The sequence below is a fragment of the Nilaparvata lugens genome, chromosome 8, assembly GCF_014356525.2.
Source record: "Nilaparvata lugens isolate BPH chromosome 8, ASM1435652v1, whole genome shotgun sequence".
Classification (NCBI taxonomy): domain Eukaryota; kingdom Metazoa; phylum Arthropoda; class Insecta; order Hemiptera; family Delphacidae; genus Nilaparvata; species Nilaparvata lugens.
Window position 1 is genome coordinate 39135112 of NC_052511.1, and position 24800 is coordinate 39159911.

A 24800-nucleotide genomic window follows, 5' to 3' on the forward strand; every position below is an offset into this window, starting at 1 on the left:
AACAGAGGATGCGTGTGTGGGAGAGAAAGATAGGATTATGCTCAGCTGTTGAATCAATCAGCTCATTTCACGAGAAATATTATCTAAATATTTTAATAGACTTTGTCAAAATAATCTCATTTGACATGACATGGTATATGATTATGAATTAGAGTATATATCACATTTTCAAAGTTAATCATTATTTCACAGTTTTAAGTGATTAGTGAGTGTTATTCTGTTATTCAATTTGGTTTATGAAAAATCTAAATTAGAACTTTCCTATTTTTAAAGAACCCCTGTTTTATATTTTACAACTTTACAAATAATTTCTGAAGCATACAGTTCCCTATTCCTTAAAATACAATAGCTACTTTACCCAACTATGAACTTGACCTAAGATTAGTTGTCAAATTCACAGTTACAGTAGAAAGTTGATAGATATCAATTAAAAGAATTACAGTAGAAGGTTGATAGAGATCAATTGAAAGAGTTACAGTAGATAGTTTTTTTTTTCAAAAGTTGATAGAGATCAATTAATTAAACGTTAACAAAGTTACCTCATTTATTCCAAATTGATTGTATATTTAAATGAGTAGGTAATAAGATGGAAAGTGGAAATTATTGCTAACGAAAAGAAAACTTTCTTTTGCAGATAAAGTTGTGGTTCAGGAAATTCCAAAATTACAGCCCAATCTAAATATAACTGACGAAGAAAAGGAACAGAGATTGGCCCAAGGTAATTAGAATCGTCGCAGCGACTATTTTTGCAATTTTTCTTTTTCATTTTCATTGAAAATAAAATTTCTTTCTCTTTTTTGCCGTAGAATTTCTCTTTTGCTACTTGAGCTGAAGTAGTGAAATGCAGATGCAGTGCAAATTGAAAATGTATCTAAAGTTGTCGTGACATTTACTTATTCCATGATGTTATACTGCATTGTAAAACTCAATTCTGAGTGTATTGTCGACGAAACGTTTGTTTAATGAAGTTTGTTAATTGACTTTCTGTGTTGTTGTGAAGGCTATGTTGTGGAAGATATCCATATTAAATTATAACTACTTCAAGTTGCCACAACCACTGATTTATCAAAATACTTTGAGATTCTAGTTTCCGTTGTTACACCATTATCAATCAGTATAACACTTTCGAATGCTGTCAATGTTTTTCAAATACTGCATCGTACAACTCAATTCTGATTGTATTGTCGTTGTGGCGTTTTATAATAAAGTAAGCCACGTGTGTGGTGTAATTTTGACACAAAAGTGTTATCGTTTTCCTCGTCTTCGCGTGAAACTGTCAGCATTTTTTCATAAATAGCATCAATACTCTCAATGCAGTCAATGGTGATAGCTAAAAGTAAATCTCAATATAGCAACTTGCTGCATTGTAAAAGTATTGCCGAAAATTGGTTGGTTCAATTAAATTTGTTAATTGTCTTCCTATGTTGTTGTGGAAGATATAAACTACATACTACATGAAAACTATTTTAAATTGTTACAAACACTGATTTATTGAATTACTTTGAGACACCAGTTTCGGTTGGTATACCATTATCAATCAGTACACCGCATTCAAATACTGCAAATTCTCGACTGCACAGTCCAACTCAATATTGTGAATGAATTATCGACGAGACGTGCATAAATTGAGTGTGTTACTTGTGTGGCTTGAGTCATCACTTTGTATTATAAATAAATTCTGCAAATTCTTTACAAATACTTCATCTTACAACTCAATTCTGATTATATTGTCGACGCGACGTTCGTTTAATTGAGTGCGTTACTTATGTAACCTACATAAGTGGTGCCGGTATTCTTTTTTTTTTTTGCTCATCAACTTGTTTGAAGCCACTACTTCCTTATTCTGATTCTATTTTTGATGAGACGCCTGTTTAATGAATTGTGTCACTTGCGTGGCTTGTATCATGACACAGAAGTGGTTCCGGTGTTCTTCGAGGCGATCACCTCCTACCTGGTGTGCCTGGAGAACGACTACTCGGCGCTGTTCGTGTTGTGTCTGCTGCATGCCATCTCGCACAACACGGGTGTCGACAGGGAGCTGCTGGACACTGTGTTGCTTCCGTCTGCTGCCCCCGTATCAGAGGAGCTTCCTGCCGATAAGCCGCGCTACAACACGTGGCTCGTCGAGAAGCTCATCGATATAATCACGCTCAGCTGTCAGCCAGGTCAGTCGATATCAATCAATCAATCATTTTATTCAATCCAACACAATATACAACATAGAAGAAATAAAAATAAAAAGCCATCACAATCAAAAATTAAATTTCTGATATAAAATACAAAAAACAGGCTTCATGGTGGGGTAGCCACCGAAATATTATTTTGAAATTAGATTATTGAAAGGTCAAACCAATAAATTGTATGAGGAAATACAATAAAATTGAAATCTATCATTCTTTATGTTTATCTAGTGGTTTCCAAAAAGTGGTCCGTGAAAGCTCTGGAAGTGGTCCTCGAGGAGCCCGAGGGAAGAAAAATTGATGCTTTGAGCTTTATTAGTGTTATTTAAATTAACTTTATTGGTCCATTTTAAAGTATAATCAATTTCCCTTTGAAAATGTTATACCAACTCATCGGAAGTTCAAATTATGTTTCCAATCGGTAAAAGAAGTGATAAGTTCCAAATTTCCAATGCAATAAGATAGGACTATAAAGTTTGGAATCTTAATGGAGGATTTGTACCATGTGACAGTCAATGGCCATACTGTGGGTAATATAGTTACTGTAGTTTAAACCAACAGCATCACATCAATTTGAACGGAGATTTATCAACTGTTCGTATAAACCTGGAATTGAAACACATTATAATAAATGCGATAATATATTCTAGGAAACCTAGATTAGCGCTAAACATAGATGGTGCATATGGGCCTCTATCGAATACTCATACGTGTCCATGTATTTGGGACTCCACAGATCGGAAATTCCTGCCTTTATAACGTTAATAACGCAATGATATAGTGAAGATGTTTGAGATATTTCTGGCTTAAAATTTACAAAGCTTTCAATCGTTTCCAACTTTCAATTCAATTTCATTTATTGCCAATTAGAATATTCAAAACATATTACAAACTCTTTATAATATGACATATCATTAAAAATATAATTAAATAAACATAATTACTCATACATATAATTGAATAAAATTAAAATAAAATATAAAATCTAGGCATCACTAGCAAAAAGAAAATCTTTGCCCGCTGGTGAGAGTTGCAAAAAAATGAAAGAAAAATATAATAATATTTCGAAATAATGCAGAAAGTGAGGTTAAATTCAACTAATAATTACAATAGAAACTTTATAACAGCAGAATCATAAAACATCAAACAAATATTGTGCAGAGAAAAAGCTTAAAATAAAATAGAAGAATTAAAATTAACTTATCAATTACTCTTCCAATTATCCCCGATTGAAAATGTTCAGTATAAAATATTCATTTGGACTGTAAATTTGGGATAGATATAAGAAGTAATTATTATCATTTAGTAATAAACAATGAACAAATTAATGAACATAAAATATAAGAAAACAGTTTTGGTTTTATCCTATCAATTCTCCATCAATCATTGATATGATTTTGTGATGTGTGAATGAAATAAATATCATGAATAATTATTATGCTTTTATCAATCAGGCTGTGGAGTTCGACTGGTGACTTTGGAGCTGACGATATCGCTGCTTCTGCGGCTAGCTGTGAAGGACGGAGTAAGCATCCTACAAGACTGCCATCTTGCGGCCGTGGTTGGAGCCAAGGAGGAGAGCACCTCATTGCTCAGGAATTTCTATAAGGTAAGGACTTTTTATTGAATTTAATCCGATCGATTTAATAATTAGAACAAATGTCAAGATTAAGCAATTGAGCAATCTCTTTGCTCAGTAATTTCTATAAGGTTCCTAAGGTAGTTTTATTGAGTCCAATTAGATCGATTCAATAATTAGAACAAATGTCATGATTAATGTTAGATAACTTAGATAGCCTGTATCGTTTCTTTAAAATTATTTGTAGTAAGGTTTATCTTGTGCAACTTGCCTCACGTCACAAATTCTTTTGCCTCCCAGTTAATAGAAACAATAAGTCGTTCAAGAAGTCTTCAACTTCATATGGGTTGTTGATATTGTTTGTTATTACGTGATAATAAGTGTGTTATTACTATTTCAATCCATAGCAATAAATGTAAAGTTTAATACTATAGCGAGTCTATACCTTCGTACTGTGTTAATAATATAATAATATTCGTATGGCTTTTATTGGTGGGAGTCCCTGACGGATGTTCCACCTCGCCTGAATATATCATTTAAGCAGTCAATGAGCCATACGACTGTCATACTTCAGCCGGGACCGACAATACAACATGTCTATCCGATAACACTGCAGTGACCTGATAAAAAACGTTGGGTGATCAGCGGGTTTAAACGGGGGATCTCTAGGCTGCTAGAATTTAACTATGATGAATGAATTATCGATTTGAAGTTTAGTAGTATCATTAATATGAAGTAGATCCACTTATTTCAATTACAGTACTGTATGAATTCAGTCCAAATCCTCAAACCCGGAATCACATCTACTGTGTTGTGACTATTGCTAGTTATTTCAAGACTTTTGTGTGTTGTTCAAAATCTATCATGAAACAAATGCCCACCCATTCAAATAAAATTGGAGACATGACAAGAGATGAAAATTTTATATTGAACAAAAACAAAAATGAGTTGAATCAGAAGAAAAAGATAAGGAACGTACAAAAAAAGGAGGAGAATGAAAAGAAGAAGAGGATATTGAATAATAATTTCTATTTACTAAATCATTGAAGCAGTTTTGGCAAATGCCAGTTGTTTTTACCTGGATTGTATTTGCATATGAATAAATAAATGAATGAATAAATGTAGGCTACTATTATAAACCCATTTGAAGTAATTTATTGCAATGGTTTGTCGATGTTTTTGCAGAGTGAGGACATATTCTTGGACATGTTCGAGGATGAGTACGAGGAGATGAAGAAGAAGCCGCTGAACGTGGAATGGTTGATGATGGACTCGAATGTGCTGCTCCCCCCCACAGGCACGCCCATGACTGGCATCGAGTTCACCCGACGATTGCCTTGTGGCGAGGTATTCACGCCACATTTCATTTATTTATATTTTACTCTGAGTAAATAATTAAGTAATGCTTCAACAAGTAGGTTATAAAGTCAGCATCTGTATAACATTGGTTTGATATCCTTGTTCTGTCATTAGACGAAGCAAATAGCTCCATTCTACAGTCAATTCGAAAAAGTAAACTAATAAATTTTAGTTTGAGACTCTATTAAATTGCTTGGTTTTCACTTTGATTCCAAGTTTATGAGCATGTGGATGCACTAGTTACTAGGGTGAGTAGAGATCTATTTGTTATACGAAATATTGGGAAATTTGTACCATTATCGGTGTCAAAAATGGTATATTATGTCCTATTCTATTCCCATGTTGCCTACGGTATAGAGTTGTGGGGAGGCACCGCAGATTTCCACTTCTAAAAAGTTTATAAACTGCAAAAGAGAGCTATTAGATACGTGGCTGGTCTTAAGTATAATGAGTCTTGTAGAGAGGCCTTTGTTTCTTTGAATATCTTACCTTACCTTCCATTTACATCTACAAATTATTAATTTTCACCCACAACCATATCTCAAAACTGGTCACAAATGCAGAAGTACACAATTATAACATTAGTGGTAGAAACAGACTAGCTTTGAGGCAGCACAGGTTAACATTCCTTATATGAGAAAATTCCTTCTTACATTGGTGCTAAATTATGTATTAAATTGCCTGCCGAGTTGAAGTCAAAGTCAATGAGCGTCAGCTTATTCAAAAAGACTCTATACAACTTTCTTGCTGCAAAGCCTTACTATAGAGTGAACGATTTCTATAAATCTTAGTACATATTGACACTTACAAGTTTATAAATACAGGTATAGGCAAATTTTTTTAATTATCTCGGTTTAATTTTGTTATCTAATTTTATATTTCATTGATGTGAGGTTTCTTTCAATAACTTATTCTAGATTATATTTTCTGACGTTGTTCAACTGTTTATTGTATTGTATTGTATGATATACTATGTTGAATGAATGGATATCTTATCTTATCTTATCATTCTCACCCAACTGCGCACCGTTGTCAATTTCTTCTATAACTGATCATTATTAACAAGAATAAACAATCAATTCTGAATTAGATATACCAGGATGACTTGAGACACTGTGTCGCAATACGTTGGTAATAGAGAATTGGCAACTCTGTGGTTCTATTATTTTACTGACTTTATAACGTGAATCTCACTATTACCAGGCGCACACCAACACAAAAGTTTTGTTGCGGTGCGAATTAAATTCGCAGAACTTGCCGTGCGGAAATTTAATACCATTGCGGTGTATGTGCTGGCGCAAACCAATGCGTTTGGAAATATTCCGTTGCGAATAATTCACAGCCTTTGCTACATGCAGCATTTGCAGCGCTTTTTCGTGTTGCGAATTTTGTGGCGAGTTCTGGAACTACACTAGTTTCGTCTGCCTTGTAAACAACATAAGTCAACTCGAATATTCCCGCGCTCCACATTGCGATTACTTCGCTTCCCAGAGTACGTGCCCCAATATTTCGCAACGAAAACTTCGTTTGGAAACCGCAGTCTGAATTCTTGAAAACTCCGCAATGAATTTGTACGCATCGGTCTGCGCATACCTTATACGTATTAAGTTAGACATTCGATTTGAGTTGAGCGTAAGTCTGTGCACAACTCAATGTTTCTGAATTTTTAAATTTATTGACAGAAAACACAATACAGTACAATCTTAGAATGTTGAAACATACATATTGTGAACAAATTCTTACATTCTATCAATTAGGCTATGAGTCCACCAATTAATATTGTTTGTATTTGTGTTTGGTATTATTATTAGTCTTGATTGTTTGTGTTTAGGTGGAGCGCGCACGTCGCGCGATACGTGTGTTCCTGCTGGTGCGCGATTTGAGCGTGCGTCTGTCGGGCGACACGCGCGACACACAACTACCGCTCACTGACCGCGCCGCCTGCATACAGGTAATTAGAATAATCATTCTTCATTTACTGCAATTTTACCAAGTTTACAAACAGCAAGAATGCAAACATGGCAATACAAAAGATTTCAAGCATAACTTTTCTCTTATCTCTCCCATCAACTTACTTTTCTTTCTTTATTCTTTTATTGTTTCAATGATACACAATTATTTTATAAAATAATTTCTTTTCAATCCTATTCTCTCTCTTACCTTTTTTCTATATTCATTTCCCTCTCTGCAGCTATTCATTCCCTGTGCTACTGCTATTCTATTTTATCCTGTTTTCTATCTTCTCACTCTTCTCTCTTTTCTATCTCTACTATCTTCTGTCTCTTGACCCTCTCTGCTCTTCCTCTTCTCTTTTTTTCCTCTTCTATTCTATCCTTTCTCTCTATTCACTCTCTTACTGATCTTCTCATTCTTCATTCTCTTCTCTCTTTTTCAACTCTCTCTCTCTCTCTCTCTCTCTCTTCATTCCTGATAGGTTTTCTTATAGATTTATCTATCGAATTTTAAATATTGTTTTCTAATTGTATTAAAAATTAAGTTTAGATTCCTTTTTTATATGTAATTGTATTTGATTAAGGTTTTTATTATTTCTATTAATCTTATGTAATCTTATTACTAATATGATCTATTATTTCTGTATTCTTATGTAAATTTTCTCTTATTTTGTAAAGGTTTGTGTGGCAGAGAGGACCAGGAGTCCTAACTCCGCCCTAATAAAGGCATATAATCAATCAATCAATCTCTCTTCTGTATTATTTCTCTTATTTTTTCTCATTTTTCATTTTTATCTATCTTTTCTCTTTTCCCTTTCCGCTCTTCCAACTCTCTCTCCTATTCTATTATATTCTTCCTCTTCTCACTCTTCACTCTCTTATTCATTTTCTCTATCTTTTCTGTCTTCCCTCTCATCTCTCTCTTCTCACTCTTCCCCCTCTTCTGCCTTTTCTCACTATTCCTCTCTGCTCTTTCCACTCTCCCTTCTATTCTATCTTCTCTTTTCTCATTCTTCTCTCTTATTCCAACTCTAATCTTCTCCCTGTTCTCTATCTTTTCTACCTTCGCTCTCATCTCTCTCTCTTCTTACTCTTCCCCCTCTTCTGCCTTCTCTCACTATTCCTCTCTGCTCTTTCCACTCTCCCTTCTATTCTATCATCTCTCTTCTCATTCGTCTCTTTTTCCAACTCTAATCTTCTCCCTGTTCTCATAGCATTGCTCTGTTGTAGGTGGACAATGTGTTGGACCTGAACAACAGTGACCTGATCGCGTGCACAGTGATCAACCAGCAGGGCACCAAGATGCGTCGCTTCCTCGCCATGGACAGCTCACAGCTAATCCTCGTCGAGCCCGACCTGCGTCGCCTCGGCTGGGGCGTCGCCAAGATGGCCGGCTTCCTACAGGACATGGAGGTATATTTATTCAACTTCCAACGAAAGTATTATATTCTAGCCGTAAAATATATTATTATTGTAACACAAAATCTGTGATAACTATGAAAACTTGGAAGTATAAATAGTTTTCTCATTATACTCTGAATGGAACAAGTTGAGAATCAAACAGAATATCCGTGTTGTCAAATTGTGCGAAATTTCAATCTTTTCATGCAAAACCATATGACATATTTAATCGAGCATAACAAGTTCTTAATGGTAACTAGAGCTAAAGCCTCGAGTATCGTACCTGTATGTGGGGGCTTTTGTTCGATGATTACTTTTGATTGCTTTCATTAGTCAACTTCAAATTTCCAACACATATTCTATTCCATTATGAAGATCGAGTCATTTGCCAACGAAATTGACTCACTCCTTTGTCCTTTTTGATGATATAATAGGATAACATTGTAAAAGCATGAGAAAAAATTGTGAATAAAGCACTACAATGCTTTTAGGTAAATATTACACTCTTACTCTATCTTTATTCCTATCATAGAGAAAAGATAGCATAAGAAGATAGACCATGGCATAGGGCGTTTATTCTCCAAATTTCACTGCTAACTCAAGCCGATAGTCCACATAGTTATTTTTCGTAAAGCTATGTGACGCTGGTAGTCTCTCATGATGTGCCGTTCTAAAGCTGCGTACACATATACGCGCTTCCAACCCGCACCGAGCACGCTCCGCCCTCGTACCGCCCTCGTTCCTCCATCGAACCACAGTCGCTCCGCCCACGCACCCATCATGAACGTTACGGAAGATGTTAGATCTTCTCGCGTTCCCCGGTCGAACCACTGTTGCTCCCCGGTCGATCATCAATCAATCAATGCTGGAGTGACGTTCGGTTGCGGAGCAGAGCGACAGTCTGTACGCACCTTTACACTGTCACCTAGCCAAAACAGTAATAATAGACAGTAGGTAGTCGACAGTAGTTGGCTTGAGTAACAAAAATCGGATGAAATTTGGAACATAAACGTCCTATACCTAACTTCTTATGCTATCTTTTCTCTATGCTATTAACTACCAATACTTTAATGATCCGATACATTACTGATGTCCATCAATAAAAATAAAGCTATTTGCAATCGAAATTTTCAAATAGCAAATCATACTTTCTTGTTTCCTGTAGTCTTATATAGAATTTGTATTTCAGGTTCAAGGAGACAAGGATGACTCTCGTTGCTTGCACATAACAATTCATCACACGACTACCGGCCCACTCATTGCTGCTAAATTCGTATTTGATGATCACATCAGATGTTTGGCTGCGAAACAGAGGTAATAATTGTTTTATTTTTAAGTTTTTTTGGGGGTTTCAACAATTCCATCCATTCTCTTATCTCTTCTATTATTTCAACCATCATATATTTTCTTCCATTCCCTCTTTTCTCTTAAACAATTGAACCTATTGCATTTAAAAATTCTTTTCCCCTCCATTATACATTTCCAAATGAAAATCTTGAATCGATTAATCGAAATAATTTTTCAATTAAAAAATACATTTTCCTTAATCCTTTTTGAACCTTCTCAATTGTTTTTTTCTATTTATTGTGCCTTGTTCATTAATTTTATTTTTCTAATCATCCATCCCATTCCATTCTTCAACCTATCATTCACCTTCCAGTTTTCGTTATTATGCAATTCTGGAAACTAATCAATTATGAAGATACAATAACTATAAACAGTAATAATAATAATAATAATATCGTGTGACCTGGCTGGCTCAGGTCTGGTGTCAGAGTTTTCAGGTCGCAACTGATCAATTTCAGGGCCTCTGACATGACCTAACGACTGCTTTTCAGGCAGCCGGGACCGACGGCTTAACGTGTCCATCCGAAACACGGGAGTGGCCCGAGAAAAATATCTTGCCGGGCAGGGATTCGAAACCGGGCCTTTGGATTACAAGATTCAAGATTCAAGATTTCTTTATTGCAGAAAACATTTATACAAATGCATAGCATCGTCATAGATTAAACATGGTAAATAAAAGTATTTAGGCTACATTCAAAGAAATAAAAATACAAGCACAAGTATACACAGCATCATTACAAAGCCAGCATCTAATCCACTCGACTACGGCCACTACATTATAAACAGTGAAGATAGTGTGATATCCCATTTTAATTTTTCACGGTAACTCATCAGATTCGAATTTGAGTTTGAATATTTTTGGACCGGACATTGACTTGAATTGTGTGAATTATATGACCAAACTTTATTTGGGACTCTGCTAATTCATGGGAGAGAAATCTTGGGTTTGCCATTTTCCGCTCCCCCATTCATTTCAATGATAAGTGATAAGTTTTTGTGCAAATAATGGATTAAAATAGGATAACAAACACTGAAATAAAACTGAGTTTCCTTTCTAAAAATTTACGTAAAATTACTTTAAAAATTACTCTTTTATAAAATTTGGCGGTAAAACCCCAAGCTTTACAATTTGGAGCAGTGTTCTATCTTGTTTTTTTAAAGCATTGTTTTTATAATACAGTATTTCTCGTCTGTTTTGCAGGTTAACTAAGGGTCGAACGAAAGCAAGGCAGAAAAAAATGGCGCAAATCGCTCGTCTTCTAGAAATTCCCAGCAGTGTTGCTCAATCCACTCCTTCACCTCCCGCCTACAACCTTCTCGCTCTTCGCCAATCGATACATCAATACAGTAAGTATTAGTGCTTCTTCTCAAAGTAGAATTTTGTCTTAAATCTTTACTATTTTCTAAAAAAATCCAGCCGAATGAATTTCAATAGAATACAATGACTCGTTTATTTAATGACGTAGCGAAGTGACGTGGATTTAGTAATTTGAATATGTTTCACATTTATCTATTCAAATCAATGATTGGTAAGACAACAGGATAAATCCAGAACTGCTTATCTCCTTGATTTTGAAAGTCAATACAGTCTCAATGATGTTTTGTTAACACTCATCATAATTATCACAATAATGTCTATTTTACCTCTTAATCACAACTCTGACTGATTCTAGATCAATAAATGCGTTATGTGTATACCTGCATTATGTTATTATAAGCACTACAGAAAATCACAAGAACCCTGTGTGAAAAGGTTTTTGTGTAAAGTTTTTACATTTTTTCTTCTAATTTTAGGAAGCACATCTGGCAGACCACTTCTAAATCAGCGACCTCCTGGTCTATCATCCGTCGTCAAAGTACCATCCAGTCCAAAATTGAGTGAGTTAATTTTTTATTGAATTTTCAATTGGTAAAAAATGCTTATTCAAAGACATCTACATGATCAAGTTTACGTATTACACTATGAAAATAGTATTTTTCAGAGCATGCCTCAATTACTTTGTAATATCTCTTGCTTCATGGAATAAATATCGCGGTGGTGTATACATAGGAGGAAACTTTTTTATCGGAGATGGTGCTCATATAAGCCCTATGTATAGGATTGCCTAAATCATCTACAATAACTCTCAAAAAATGAGACGGATGTTGATAAGTAATGGATGTACTGTATCTTGTTTTTGAATGGGTTTCCAATCACTGGGAAGTGATTTCGAAGTGCATAACTATGCGATTAGGGAAGCACCCCACAAATGAAAGCACGCGAGACAGTCGCATATCTCTAATCGTAGCTATTGGAGATCATGCTTACTGTTGTTGGAACAATTACTCTCCTGAACTAAGTCCTTTCGCCGTCAATAAACTCTAATTGGGTCCAAGTAAAAATTCTTAAGAATAGTTTAAACTGCCTTACAAAACCTCTACAAACTTTGCATGATAGAACTATATGATTCTCTTATGTATTTTGGGTAGATTGTATTTTTATTTGCTTTGGGGTAGACGTTGTAAAATTATTATGTATTTTCTCTCTTTTCATCAGGAGAACGTGAAAGAGAAAAGGAGAGAGAAAAAGAGAGAGAAAGGAGAGACAGTGGGTCGGGCAGCATAGAAGCCAAGTCGAGAGAAGGCTCTCCGAAACTACCGAGACCTCGCAGTGAAGAAATCCCATTGAAAGACATGTTGAAGAAGGTATGTGCAGTCATATTTCTGTATTGAATTTGCAATCAAAAAATGAAGGTAAAGTGGGGGTAATTTGGAGCTCGGGGGTATTGGGATCAGGGTTTTTTATTTCCGGTTGAAATATGAATAATATTGAAAGATATGGACAGATATTGATTATTATCAAACTATGTTTTTTCTATCTATTGATGTAGGTAATTAAAGGTGTTTTAACAAATTATTCGCATCAGGGAAAAACGTTTTTCTTTCTCTCTACATTTTCACTCTCGGATAGAGTTGATCCATAATTTTCCATTCATTTATAGGTGAAATAGTGGCATCATAAAATTAGAAAGTGGAATGCCACTCAAGCTTATTTCTGGCCTAGAATTCAAAAATTGAATCAAAATTCTACTACAAATGCTCAGAAAATTTTTCCAGCCGTGATTCCAATTACCACATGGAATTTACATCATGGGGCAATTAAGATCACAGCTTTTGGGGCAATTGGAATCAGAGTGATTACAATAATTATTACAATATTACATTTTAATCATTTTCTCTAGCAACAAGGTTTCCGAAGATCATGTCACAACAATTTATTAAAAAAGTTCATAACTCAAAAACTGTTCGGGATAGAGAAGTAATGAATTAATTAAAACAATATAAAAGCCTTGTAATACCCTTTATTATTAAAAACTTTAAAATTCTTCAACTAGTATTTCTTTTGAAGTATTTTAAAGTTTTTAATAATAAAGGGTACTACAAGGTTTTTATATTGTTTTAATCAATTTTTACAAAAGTAGCCCATGTAAGTAGAGTGTTTTTAGAAGTAATGAAATTTTTCCTGTGAAGAGAATATAATAAGCTATAAGCTAATATGCTATAATAGCCTATAGTCACAAGAGAACTGTTTGATTCGTGTGTGTCGATTGATAGATAGATTGATTGATTGGTGTTGTTTGATTGATTGAATGATTAATTGATTGGTGATGATTGATTTATTGATAGTTGGGGACTTATTGATTGATTCTGATCGATTTGTTTTGATTGATTGACGTTGTTTTGCAGAGGGACAGTATACCGACAGTGCCAGTTGTGCCTGAAACAGCTTCCAGTTCTAGTGCTGGTGTCGTGGCAGCAGTGACAAGCAGCAGTGCGACAGAGAGGGAGAGCGGCGTCGGTGCTGTGTCGGCGCCCAGCGTCGAGACATCATTCGGTGCCGTGTCGGCGCCTAGCGTCGAGACGTCCTTCAGTAAGCCGCCGCTGCAAGACAAGGACAGAGAAAAACGTCCGCCCTCAGCCAAGGGCAAGGTGGAGACTGTCTGAGGAAGGGCCAAGTCACGGTCAGTGATGCATCTCAGTTTTAATATAGTTGACAGTTTTCAATAGTTTTGATTTTATTATAGACAGCTGAACTACCAAATATGACAAAAAAATATGGCCGCCGTTTTAACAGAGTTAGCTAGAGTTAGCGGACTCAAACCTGCGCTATCTGCTATCTCGTCTGCTATTTTTTTTTCTAATGTACTAACTTAGCGTTCTAACTAAGCAAATAGCAGGAGTTAGCGAATAGCTCGACTTGGCCAGCTAACTCCAACATTGTGAATACCCCTAATATCTTGTTCGTTATAATGTAGTTCATTTTGAGTTTAAGCCACCATCTGATTATATTCAGTTTAAGCTTTGACTGTGCAAACGGCCCTAAGTGGTTTGGGTTCTGTTCAACCTTCGAATTCATAATATTATGTAAGATGCTTAATACAGGCTACAACTAAAAGCGGGGAATTTCAAAATAGCACTTACTAAGCTAAAAATTTTTACTTCTAAACCTGGGTTCCCACATATTACTGAACGTGTCCGGTGGAATAAAGATAATAATTCCCATAAGTTCTTATGGAACTGTTCCCATTCATTACGGTCAAGCGAGTATGAATAGTCTTATTTAAACTTATGGGAATAATATTCTCACTGTAGCGGACACTAATTGTGATAATCCACCTTGATGATGGAACCTTTGATAGAAATACTTGGAGTTGAGTGATCTGAAGCAGCTCGCACACAGGGACGGACAATCAAAGAACTCAAATGTACATAAGCTATTGTTCCTGTGTGCAGACTGCTTAAGAAAAACAAAATTCCTGAAGATAATTTCCTTTACATGATGATAATTCAAACGTTTTCATTCGTGTAATTGCAGAATTACAGCATGATTTCCAAGTTGATTTTATATTCGATATTAAGGTTGGTACAGTATCTATGTACGTGTACGCTAACATGATGTGTGAGTTACATGATTGTTGGAAGTTACATTGAAGTTCAGGCAATGTTTCAGAATAGCTATAGAATATTTGGTATTGATAGAATTTTAAAGTAAAAAGAGAGAAAAGGTTTTCTGAAGTCTTCAGATGTAAGCGATGATCTTAGGATCGCTTACAACGATTTTCCCAGTTCGTTTGACGGATATTCAAAAGGAATTTAAATATGAGAGAAATCATATTTAATTACGGAATTCCGACTTTGGAAGTCATATATTATAATACATTAAAACATTAATGAAACTCATCTTAAGGGACAAACATATTCAACGGTTTCAAGAATCCATCCATTGTAAAGATATACTTAGCAACAAATCTACTTTTAGAAATTCTTGTATTAGTACGTATATATCAATAAACAATTGATTGTAAGGGACTCGTTTTATCGGGATTCTATTCTATAGGAACAAGGCTACCTTTCACTAGACGTGGATAGTGCGGCGTACTTCTTATTATGTTTAGTCCAGTTTGGAGAAGCCTTTTACCGTTATCACAGGTATTGGAGTTTTATGAAACTATAGCCTGCATTTGTAACCCGGCCTGTGCAGCGTAATTAATAGTGTGTGAAAGCCTTTTCCCTTCATCGTCAGTATTGGAGTTTTATGAAAATATAGCCTGCATTTGTAACCTGGCCTAGGAAATGAACAAAGTTTTTTTTTGTTTTTCCTCTAGGCCTTGACCACATCAATGAATTCCATCCCGTCAGCATTAATTCGCCCATCAATGGTCAGCACTGATTCGCCCATCAATGGCATTGGCATGGCAGGGTAACCCTACACTGTTTGAAGGTTGTGAATCTTAATTATTTAGTACCTGCAACTGTTAATAAACTTTGTTGAAACTTGATTGCTTTATAGAACATTTCACTGAAATCAGGGGTTAAGTTGGTAATGGTCAGTTTGCATTATGCAATATCTATAATAATATTCCAATGTTTAATCTGGTGCTTCTATGTAGGTAGTGGATAGTGGTAATACGAATTTTACCTGGCAGTTGAACTCTTATAATTTATGATTAGCTGTTACTGTAAAATAGATTCTATGTGCTGGTTGCACAAAAGCCGGTTAAATTTTAATCGTGATTAATTCCATGAGAACCAATCAGAGAAGCCGTCTTATCAAAGAGGCCTTCTCCAATGGTTCTCATGGAATTAATCACGATTAAAATTTAACCGGATTTTGTGCAACCGGGCCTATGATTTTCTTCAGTTCTTAGTTATGTATCATGGTCAATCATTATTATTGATCATTTATAATGTAACCAATGTTACAAACAAACTTCCAACCAGCTTCGTAAATAAAGAATAATGATGAAATATCATAGACGTTTTTCAAACTTCAATTTTTATAGAATTTATTAGTTATTATTGAAAATTCGTTTCGTTGATATTCATTAATATTCACATTCAGAATGGGATTCTAATAGTTAATTTGTAAGTTCAATCTAGTAAGGAACTATTTGTTTCATCTTGAGTTATCGTGCACTCATGGATTTGGATTGTTAGGAAATTAATTATCTTTATGAACCAATCGTTCCAACAGTATTAATGTGATGAATCAATCAATATAACTTATTGAAGCTCCTAGTTTACTGTAAATGAAAGATACTATATTTGGAAACTAAAGTATCTCAAAAATAACTAATCAATTTTGTTTAGTATGGAGTACTTATTTCAACTCTAGTATCACATTTCCATAAAAAGTCATTTTAACTTATGAAATTGAAGGATAAAGTGGTGACTTGAATGCAAAGAGCACTAGTTTGTGTAATCATCTATTACTGATGATGGTTTCTCGATCCATTCCGAGCTGCGATGTATTAACACACTTTTTCTATGTACGGTATTTCACACGACATGCAGTCAAAAAATTTGACTGCATGTCGTGTGAAATATGTTTTTCTTTACACTTTACTTTTAATTCTTTTACACTTTACGTTTTACTTTTAGTGTGAATACACTTTTCTTTATGCATTTCACACGACATGCAGTCAAAATTATTTGACTGCATGTCGTGTGAAATACATGAAGAAAAGTGTGCATCTATTACTCTTTGAAACCTTTTGCAATATGTTACTTCAGGAAAATAGTTACTCTTGTTTAATTAATAGTCTTAAAATTCAAAATAATATAATATTAGACAATAGAGATATTGTGAACAAATAAATTTAACTCAATTTTTTCTACGTATAGACTAGGCTGCAGCTCAATATTAACAATGAGGATAGTTCTTTCTCATTTGCATAATTGAAAAATAATACTATTCATTTAATTTTTCAAGTGGTGATGGTTAAACAATGACTCTATCCTAAGGCTTTAGTCATCTACATACGACCAAAATATAATTATGTAATATTTAGCCTATGGTATTTTCCTGCATGTCTCATTTTCATTTCGATTCAAATTTTGAGCAGTGCAAATTGTACAATGTACAAACTGCATTCGTTTATGGCAGGACCTCCTATACACTACATATAGGAAGTCCTGTTTATGGCTATTATATAGTTTCAGTTGTTATTGTTCTCTTTAAGGTACAATTCAGAACCTGTTTCAGAATCAATTTAATTCGAGTGATGAAAGAATAACAACCTCATCTCAATTTCAAATCTTTCAAAATATCTAGTAAAAAAATATAATTTTATAACTACCTTCTATAGTGAGGTCCACGTTATAATGGCAGTGATTGATTAGCGTACTGCTATCCTTGTCTATCATTCAACAAAGCGGATAGCGCTATCTCTTTCTCGCTTTGTTCTGTTGCCAGATCGTCTTTTAACTATGTAGAATTGATAATTAACCAACAAAATATTCCATCTCAATTATGAAATTGTTGAAAAATATAATTTCTTGCTTAATAAATTATTTTGATTATTATAAACGAGAATGAACAGTTAATATAACATCAATAAACCTGTATCAGCTACCGTCTATAGAAGGCGTTGACAAGATAGAGGATCGGCATGTTGTTCTCCTATCTTTCTCCACTGCCATTATAACGTGGACCTCACCATATATTTCTTTATTATATTGAGTGTCTGAGAAGCATTTTACATTTCACGTGATTTGATACTAGTACATGCTACAAATTTGGTCATAATATAATGCTATTGTCATGATTCTGTGATAATATAAATTTTGCTATAAAAATAGAAACTGCATTGTTTTAGGTGAGTAGTATTGTAGTTATCAATTTTATTATGCTTCATGTACATAATAAAATGTTATTTCTACTGAAATATTGTATTGTTTTGTGAATAGTATGAGTTGAATGTAAAGCATATTCAAAGTTTATTATGTTAAATCGCATTAGAATATAATATAAATCCAATGTTTTCATAATAAAAACTTGTAGTTATTTGAATTTTCCAATTGTCTATCTAATAATTCTATGTTTTAGATTGGAATATTGACCTGGAGTATCTAGAAAAATTGTCTTTGGTGTCCTATAGAAAATAGTTATTTGTGCAACTAGTGCGCAAAGTGACAGTTTGCTGCACCGAAAGAAACGTTTACTTGAGTGGAATGCACGTTTACTTACGGAATGGTTTCTTGAGTGCAGCAGAGGAACTTTGCGCACGTATTTCACATTAAGTTTTTCCTACAGTTACCATTGAATATGAAAAGTGGGTAATTATGGGTAAAATTGCCTGAAATCCATCAAATGTTTTTCTGTGTAATTTTATTATTGATAAAAACCTTAATTTATTGTCAAATTGAATAAAAATGTTGTCCTTGGTTATAATATATAATACTAATAATTTGCGCGTTGTGCTTCGTTGCACCTCTGCTCACTATAGCAGCCCAGTCACTGTTACCAACTTCATTTTGATTTTGCTGCACTGTTGCTCCATATAACCTACTAAGTATTTTGCGTTGCGATGTTGCAAATCTGGAGTGCAGAAAAATTTTTCCCCGCACTAGAGCGGAAAAGTGATTCTTTGCGTTCTGTAATCAGTGCAGCAATGGCCACTTTTCAATGTAACTGTAGGAAAATAATATTCCAATGGTCTATCTAATAATTATTTGTTGTAAATTGGAATATTGAACTGGAATCACCAGTCTAGAAAATGGTTTTGCTGTCTTTTAGGATATCAATATTTGGGTTTGTAGACTTTTTCCGAACAGGTTCATATTGAAGATTATTGCATGTACCTATGAACCTGTTCTATTAATGTATTGTGTAGAGGTGGGATTATCAATGGTGGTGTTGGTCTCTGAAAAAATTTATTGCCACTTTACTATCTTTTCTGTTGAATCACGGCTTCGATGTAGAAAGAATAGTATATCTCAAAAAATCAAATTTCAAAATTCCGAACCAATATGACTTTATAAAAATCCTTCTATTAGCAGACTCTCACCGGCAATAGGATAGCTGATACTCTTGATAAAAAGTGCAGTATATCAAAAATACAGTTATCAGACTTGCCAGTGACACCAAACCTAGTAAATCATTCATTAAATAATATAATAAATTATTTTATATTTTGAAGAGCCACAAAGGAAATAATAATGGAAATTTTGATTGCTGATCTTCATCTTAGTCTCATCTTAGGATCAATCTAATATTCTCCAATAATTGATGACTTGAATATAACAAAGGATTACAGAGATACATATATTATGGTTATCATATTTTTTTAATGAACTAAACAATAATACATATATTAGACAGTAGACTGATTCTAACTGTGAAGAACTATCAATATTGAATTATACATTCTCAATTGGCAATTTTTCTCATTTGAAACTTACTTCAAATTGACAGCATTGGTTAGAGTTCTTTACAAGTAGAATCAAATAAATTTTGCCCTTGAAGACTCAAGGTGGAAGTGTAATCCTGTTACAAGATATACAGTATCATCTTTTTTACACTCATTAATACCATCGATAAAAGATAGCATAAGAAGATGTCCCATGGTATAGGGCGTTTATGTTCCAAATTTTACTGTTAACTCATAGTGAACTATCAAGCCGATAGTTCTATAGTGAGATCCACGTTATAATGGCAGTGGATGAAGATAGAAGAATAGCGATGCCGACTCTCTGCATCAATTAATTATATTTCTACACTGTCAAAAACATAATTGGCATCGTTGAGGACCTAGAAAAGGATAGTAACACCGTCTTTGTCGAATGATAGACAAGAATAGCAAAACCAAAGTTGATCAAATACTGCCATTATAACGTGGACCTCACTATAGTAGTTATTTTCCGTGAAACCATGTGACGCTGGTTGTCTCTCATACTGTGCCGTTTTACACTCTCATCCTGTCATAACAGTAATAATAGATAGAAGTCGACAGTAATCGGCTTGAGTTTACAAAAATCGGGTTGAAATTTGGAACATAAACGACTTATACCTTGGGATTTCTTCTCATGCTCTCTATTTTCAATGTTAATACTCACTTGTAATCACTCACACATTAATTCCATTGCTTGAGTAAGTGTAAGTTTCAATTTGAAAGGACTTTCAAAGTGTAAGTTTTAATTTGAAAGGACTTTCAAAGTGTAAGTTTTAATTTAAAGGACTTTCAAAGTGTAAATTTTAATTTAAAAGGATATTCAAAAATTGAAGGAATTTGACATAGTTTTAATACACTGTCATACTCACACATCAATGTAACTGTTTAGCTGAGTGACAAATATCATTTGGAAGAATTTGATGGAATATAAATATACAATGAATGATTGAGGTTAAGTGACCATATTGAGATGAAGTTAGTTTACGATTTCTCTGGTGTCAACATCGTCGCCATCATAGTGATACTTGGGCGTAGGCTGACACCACATCTTGGCACAAACTGCATTCGGCTGTCCCTCCAGGTTGCACAGGCATAAGTTGCATTTCACCCACACCAGCTCCCCTGGCAGGCACGTCTCCACTGAAATACAAATCGATAGTAATGATTATTCGCTGCCAATAATTAAAATTAGTCAATCAGTCGTATTCAAATTATTTCCAACGTTTTTGCTTGTGTCTGGAGTGAGAATGACTTTAAAGTGTCGGCACCGAATGAATGGAATTGATTTTATTTTCAAGTAATGATGAGAGTATTTGAAGTGAAAGTCACTAATGTCATAGAGAAAAGTTAGCATAGCTATGCTAGTTTATTCTATCATGCTATCTTTTCCCTATGGCTTTAGTAGCATTCACTTCGAACTCTCAGCATTACTTGAAAATAAAATCAATGCTTTCAATTCTAGCTTATGCTATCTTTTCTCTATGCTAAAGCATTGTAATAATTAGTAGAGGTAATTGATACTCAGTAGTAATTTACTGTCCAACTATTGCTATCTATCTTCCATGACTCATCTACTGGATCTGCCTGTCTTTCTGTCTCTGATTCTGGTTTCAGATTTTTTCTATATAATAAATTTTACAAATCTCTTACGTATAATTATTGTACTTGTGGGGATTTCTGTATGAACAACTTCTAAACAATTGATTATAATTTTCCTAATTTTTTTTATCTTAAATTTTGAAACCTTCCTATCCAAACAATTCAAGTAACATTTTTGTTTGCATTTGAATGACTACAAGTCTCTTCTCTCTTGGCTCCTAGATTGACGTCCATACACATTACTCATGCACATCATTTAATATTCTCACTTCTTCATTGTTCAGTTCTATTTCTTGAATATTTGCTGGCTATTAGATCATCTGTCTACCGTATTACAATAAACTGAAACTGACCCTCAGATCATCAGATTATGGTTTTTGGGATTCTTACAATAAACTCATCTATGATGACTTCAAATGACAAGACAAAGCTGTTATTCCCGCTTCAAAAGAAATTCCTCATTCATTCATTCATTTGCTTTTATTCATTCTCAATTGTCACAAATTTCCTGGTTCTTTTGAATTTTCGTACCACTTGGAATATTCTTCCATTCTTCTAGTATTTGGGAATAGCCCACACATTTCCTGCTTTTATAAAAATTAGAACGAATTGTCCAAGCAAGGTTAATAACTCAACTCTTCAAATAATAGCTGAGTTGCGGCCTACCGCACTACTGTCAGAGCCACTTAATGTTGACAGTATTGTTTGAACGGAAAGCATTGGTGCTATTTATTAAGAATGCTGACAGTTTCAGGTGAATCTCGCTATAATTGTATTGGTATGATTTTAAAATTTTGTTTTCATTCTTTCGAAGAATAACAATTTTCAGTAATTTGCTTGCAGTCATAACAAATTGTTATTTAAAGAAACACAATGCTCAATAAAATGAGGAATGCAGTTTGCTATTAGAACTGGAGTTTCTGTTTACTTCTCAGTTTCGCACATTGAACCAATATCCATTCGCAGTTCAGTATTGAATTCAGTTCAGAATGAGGAATATTTCTCTTTAAATTTATAACAACTTATTCTATTATTGTGTTGGATATTGAACGTATTCAATCAATAATCTTATAGTCTCCTTCAATAAAAGTGGCAGTAATAATATACGAACAGATTTAAACTCAGATGCTAACATGTTTCTCAATAGATATCATTCTGTTTTCTCATTTCAAGAATATTTAATTTCAAATTATATTCCTTTTAACAACACTGCCCACAGTAAAAAATTTCTCTAATGAATCAAAAAAAATTCCAATGCTCTAATAATAATAATAATTCGTGTAGTATCTATTAGCTTTGATTGTGGATACGTTAAGCTAAGTTTGATTAGTAGGTAATACAGTACTAAAGCTATTAGATAGTGCATTCTTGTATTCAAATTGAAAAATAAATATTATTTTTGAGGTGCAGTAATATTGAATATTCTCCTAGTATGGTATCGCTGACTTTCAATGTACATTATTATCAATTAATACGTTATTATCAAATAATATACAAAGGTTTCTGACTGCCAAAGATAATTGGATGAACAGAACTCAATTTTCCAAGAAGTGCGAATTCGAGACCTTTCCACCTTGCTCTTTTTAATTGATGTTTTAACGATTTTCGCTTCAATAATTTCTTATTGTCTCTATTCAAGGTCTTGTAGAAGTGCATCAAGAAAACAAACATGCACTGAGCTGCTCGTTATTATTTTATCGAAGCCTGGAATCCAATACTAGTCATTATTCTTTCATTCTGCTACTTATCATATAATTTGAAGTGCATAATTTTTTTCCAAGGTACTGCTTAGCATAAAATGCATAATTTATTTAATCTGCTACGTATATTAGCATAAAGTGATGTGTAATATATTTTATATCTATTGGCAGATTGGCTACAATCAATTTGAATTTGAGAAACCAGAATTACGGTATTTTATAAAATCCTGTTTTGTTTAGCTATAATTTGAATCGCTTCCATCAATTTGATGTCTTGTGCAATACTAGTTTTGGGTTTCGGATCATAGAGGGTAACTCTTTAGCAAAAGAGTGAATAATATAATTGTTTATTCTTTCAAAATAATCATCAATCGTTTATTACAGTGGATTAATCACTTGGCTGGAAACTAGCTATAGAAATCAGAATTCTTCCCTTATTCTAATAACTAGAACTATGTTCAATCTTATTTATTATTCATCTCTCCTGTTAATTAGCTAATATATTTCTTGTTCCTACATTCTACATCACTGTACATGTGAGAAGGGTGAGGTAGTATATTACACTCATTCTATTGTTAAATGTTTAGCCTATGTTTAAAAGAATTGTAACATTCTGAATATTAAGTCATTCCCAAGTAGATTAATTAATGAAAACTATTCAAGTATATAAATCTAAAACTAATCTCAATTCAACCATGATAAAACGAGATTCTTTCACCTTTGGTGTTCCTCAAATATTTCTTTCTATACTGTCCCTCAAGTCCAAATTTTCAAAAATTGATTCCTTGTGAAATATTCATATTAAAGTTTTGAAATTTTGCAAATAAATTCAATATTTCTTTCTAAGTAAAAGATGGTAGTCAGACTCCCTTATTAAGAGATTATATGCCTGGTTTCTAGAAATCTTATATCTAATGGACCATTAAATCTATTGGTTTAATGGTCTATCAGATTCAATAAGTAACCTATTAACCGGGCCAGAGTATATTATTTTGTGTGAATACACTCCAACATTCATCTAGTAGACCTCACCCTACTTATCAATGACATGTCAATAACACATCCCCACTCTTAACTCAGAAATACTTCCTAATTTAAATAAAATTTTATTTGATTGCATACCAGTCCACTACTCACCATCTCTAGATATTTTATAAGGAGATGCCATCTGGAAAATGCTGATAAGCACCATGCAGACGATTAGTCCTCTGCCTTTCCATTGCTTTGTGAATGCCATAATTCACAACTTGATATTTCTGTCTAAACACACTGTTGGTATGTATAACTATATATTTTTCTAAGCAAAGTGAATACACATTTAGTGTAATGCCTGTAGATAGGTATTTGATGGATGCAAACTATGTCAACTAAGCAACAAAGAAAACACTACTACTAGTGGAGGCCTCCTAGACAAATAATCCAGCGACTACTTACTACTTTCTGTGACAGAAAGTGTCTCAAGTAGATGAGTGAGTGGGTGAGGGGGGCGGACCACCCCCCAGGGGGCTGTGGGGAGGGGGTAACGGACAAAAGTGCTGCTTGTATGTAAATGAGGTCTGTCTTTCTCTCACTTTGCTACTTCTCAGTCACTCTTTTGAAATTTTACCGATGGCTATTTAACATTTCAAATTAGATTCTGTAATAATCGTTCAAATGTCTGGTTTTTACGTTCGACAGGACTTGTTTACGGCATCTCAATCACCTTGCAACGGTTTCAATCTGTCAATGAATTTACGAACGATGCTTTGAAGATTAGGTGTGAATTGATTCATCAACTTTTTATGTTGATAACGTGATAACGAAATGTGTTCAATTTAGGAGATGTTCCTGTCAATGATAGAAGCGTTTTTATTGATGTTTCACTTACACTTGATAAGTTGAAAGAGTGACCACTTGAACCAACTCCTCTGAATATGATTCATGAGTTCAAAATTCGCTTCCCGGTGGTTCGGAACCCATCTAAAACTGTA

General features: G+C 34.0%; 2 protein-coding genes across 2 annotated transcripts; one reads left to right on the top strand and one right to left on the bottom strand.

Moving 5' to 3' along the window:
* Positions 1–8: 8 nt before the first annotated feature.
* Positions 9–17037, top strand: LOC120348884 (protein CLEC16A homolog). Its single transcript, XM_039435144.1, has 13 exons — positions 9–12; positions 587–718; positions 1914–2165; positions 3635–3789; positions 4945–5106; positions 6950–7069; positions 8301–8483; positions 9661–9785; positions 11020–11165; positions 11613–11696; positions 12355–12503; positions 13545–13819; positions 15464–17037. The coding sequence occupies exons 1-12, from the start codon at positions 9–11 to the stop codon at positions 13800–13802; spliced, it is 1770 nt and encodes a 589-aa protein (XP_039291078.1). The 3' UTR covers positions 13803–13819; positions 15464–17037.
* A 3286-nt stretch (positions 17038–20323) lies between these two features.
* On the bottom strand, positions 20324–24420 carry LOC111045069. The gene is made up of 2 exons (XM_022330379.2): positions 23968–24420; positions 20324–20671 (listed from the first exon to the last, which is right to left on the bottom strand). The coding sequence occupies exons 1-2, from the start codon at positions 24065–24067 to the stop codon at positions 20508–20510; spliced, it is 264 nt and encodes an 87-aa protein (XP_022186071.2). The 5' UTR covers positions 24068–24420; the 3' UTR covers positions 20324–20507.
* Between the last annotated feature and the right edge of the window lie 380 nt (positions 24421–24800).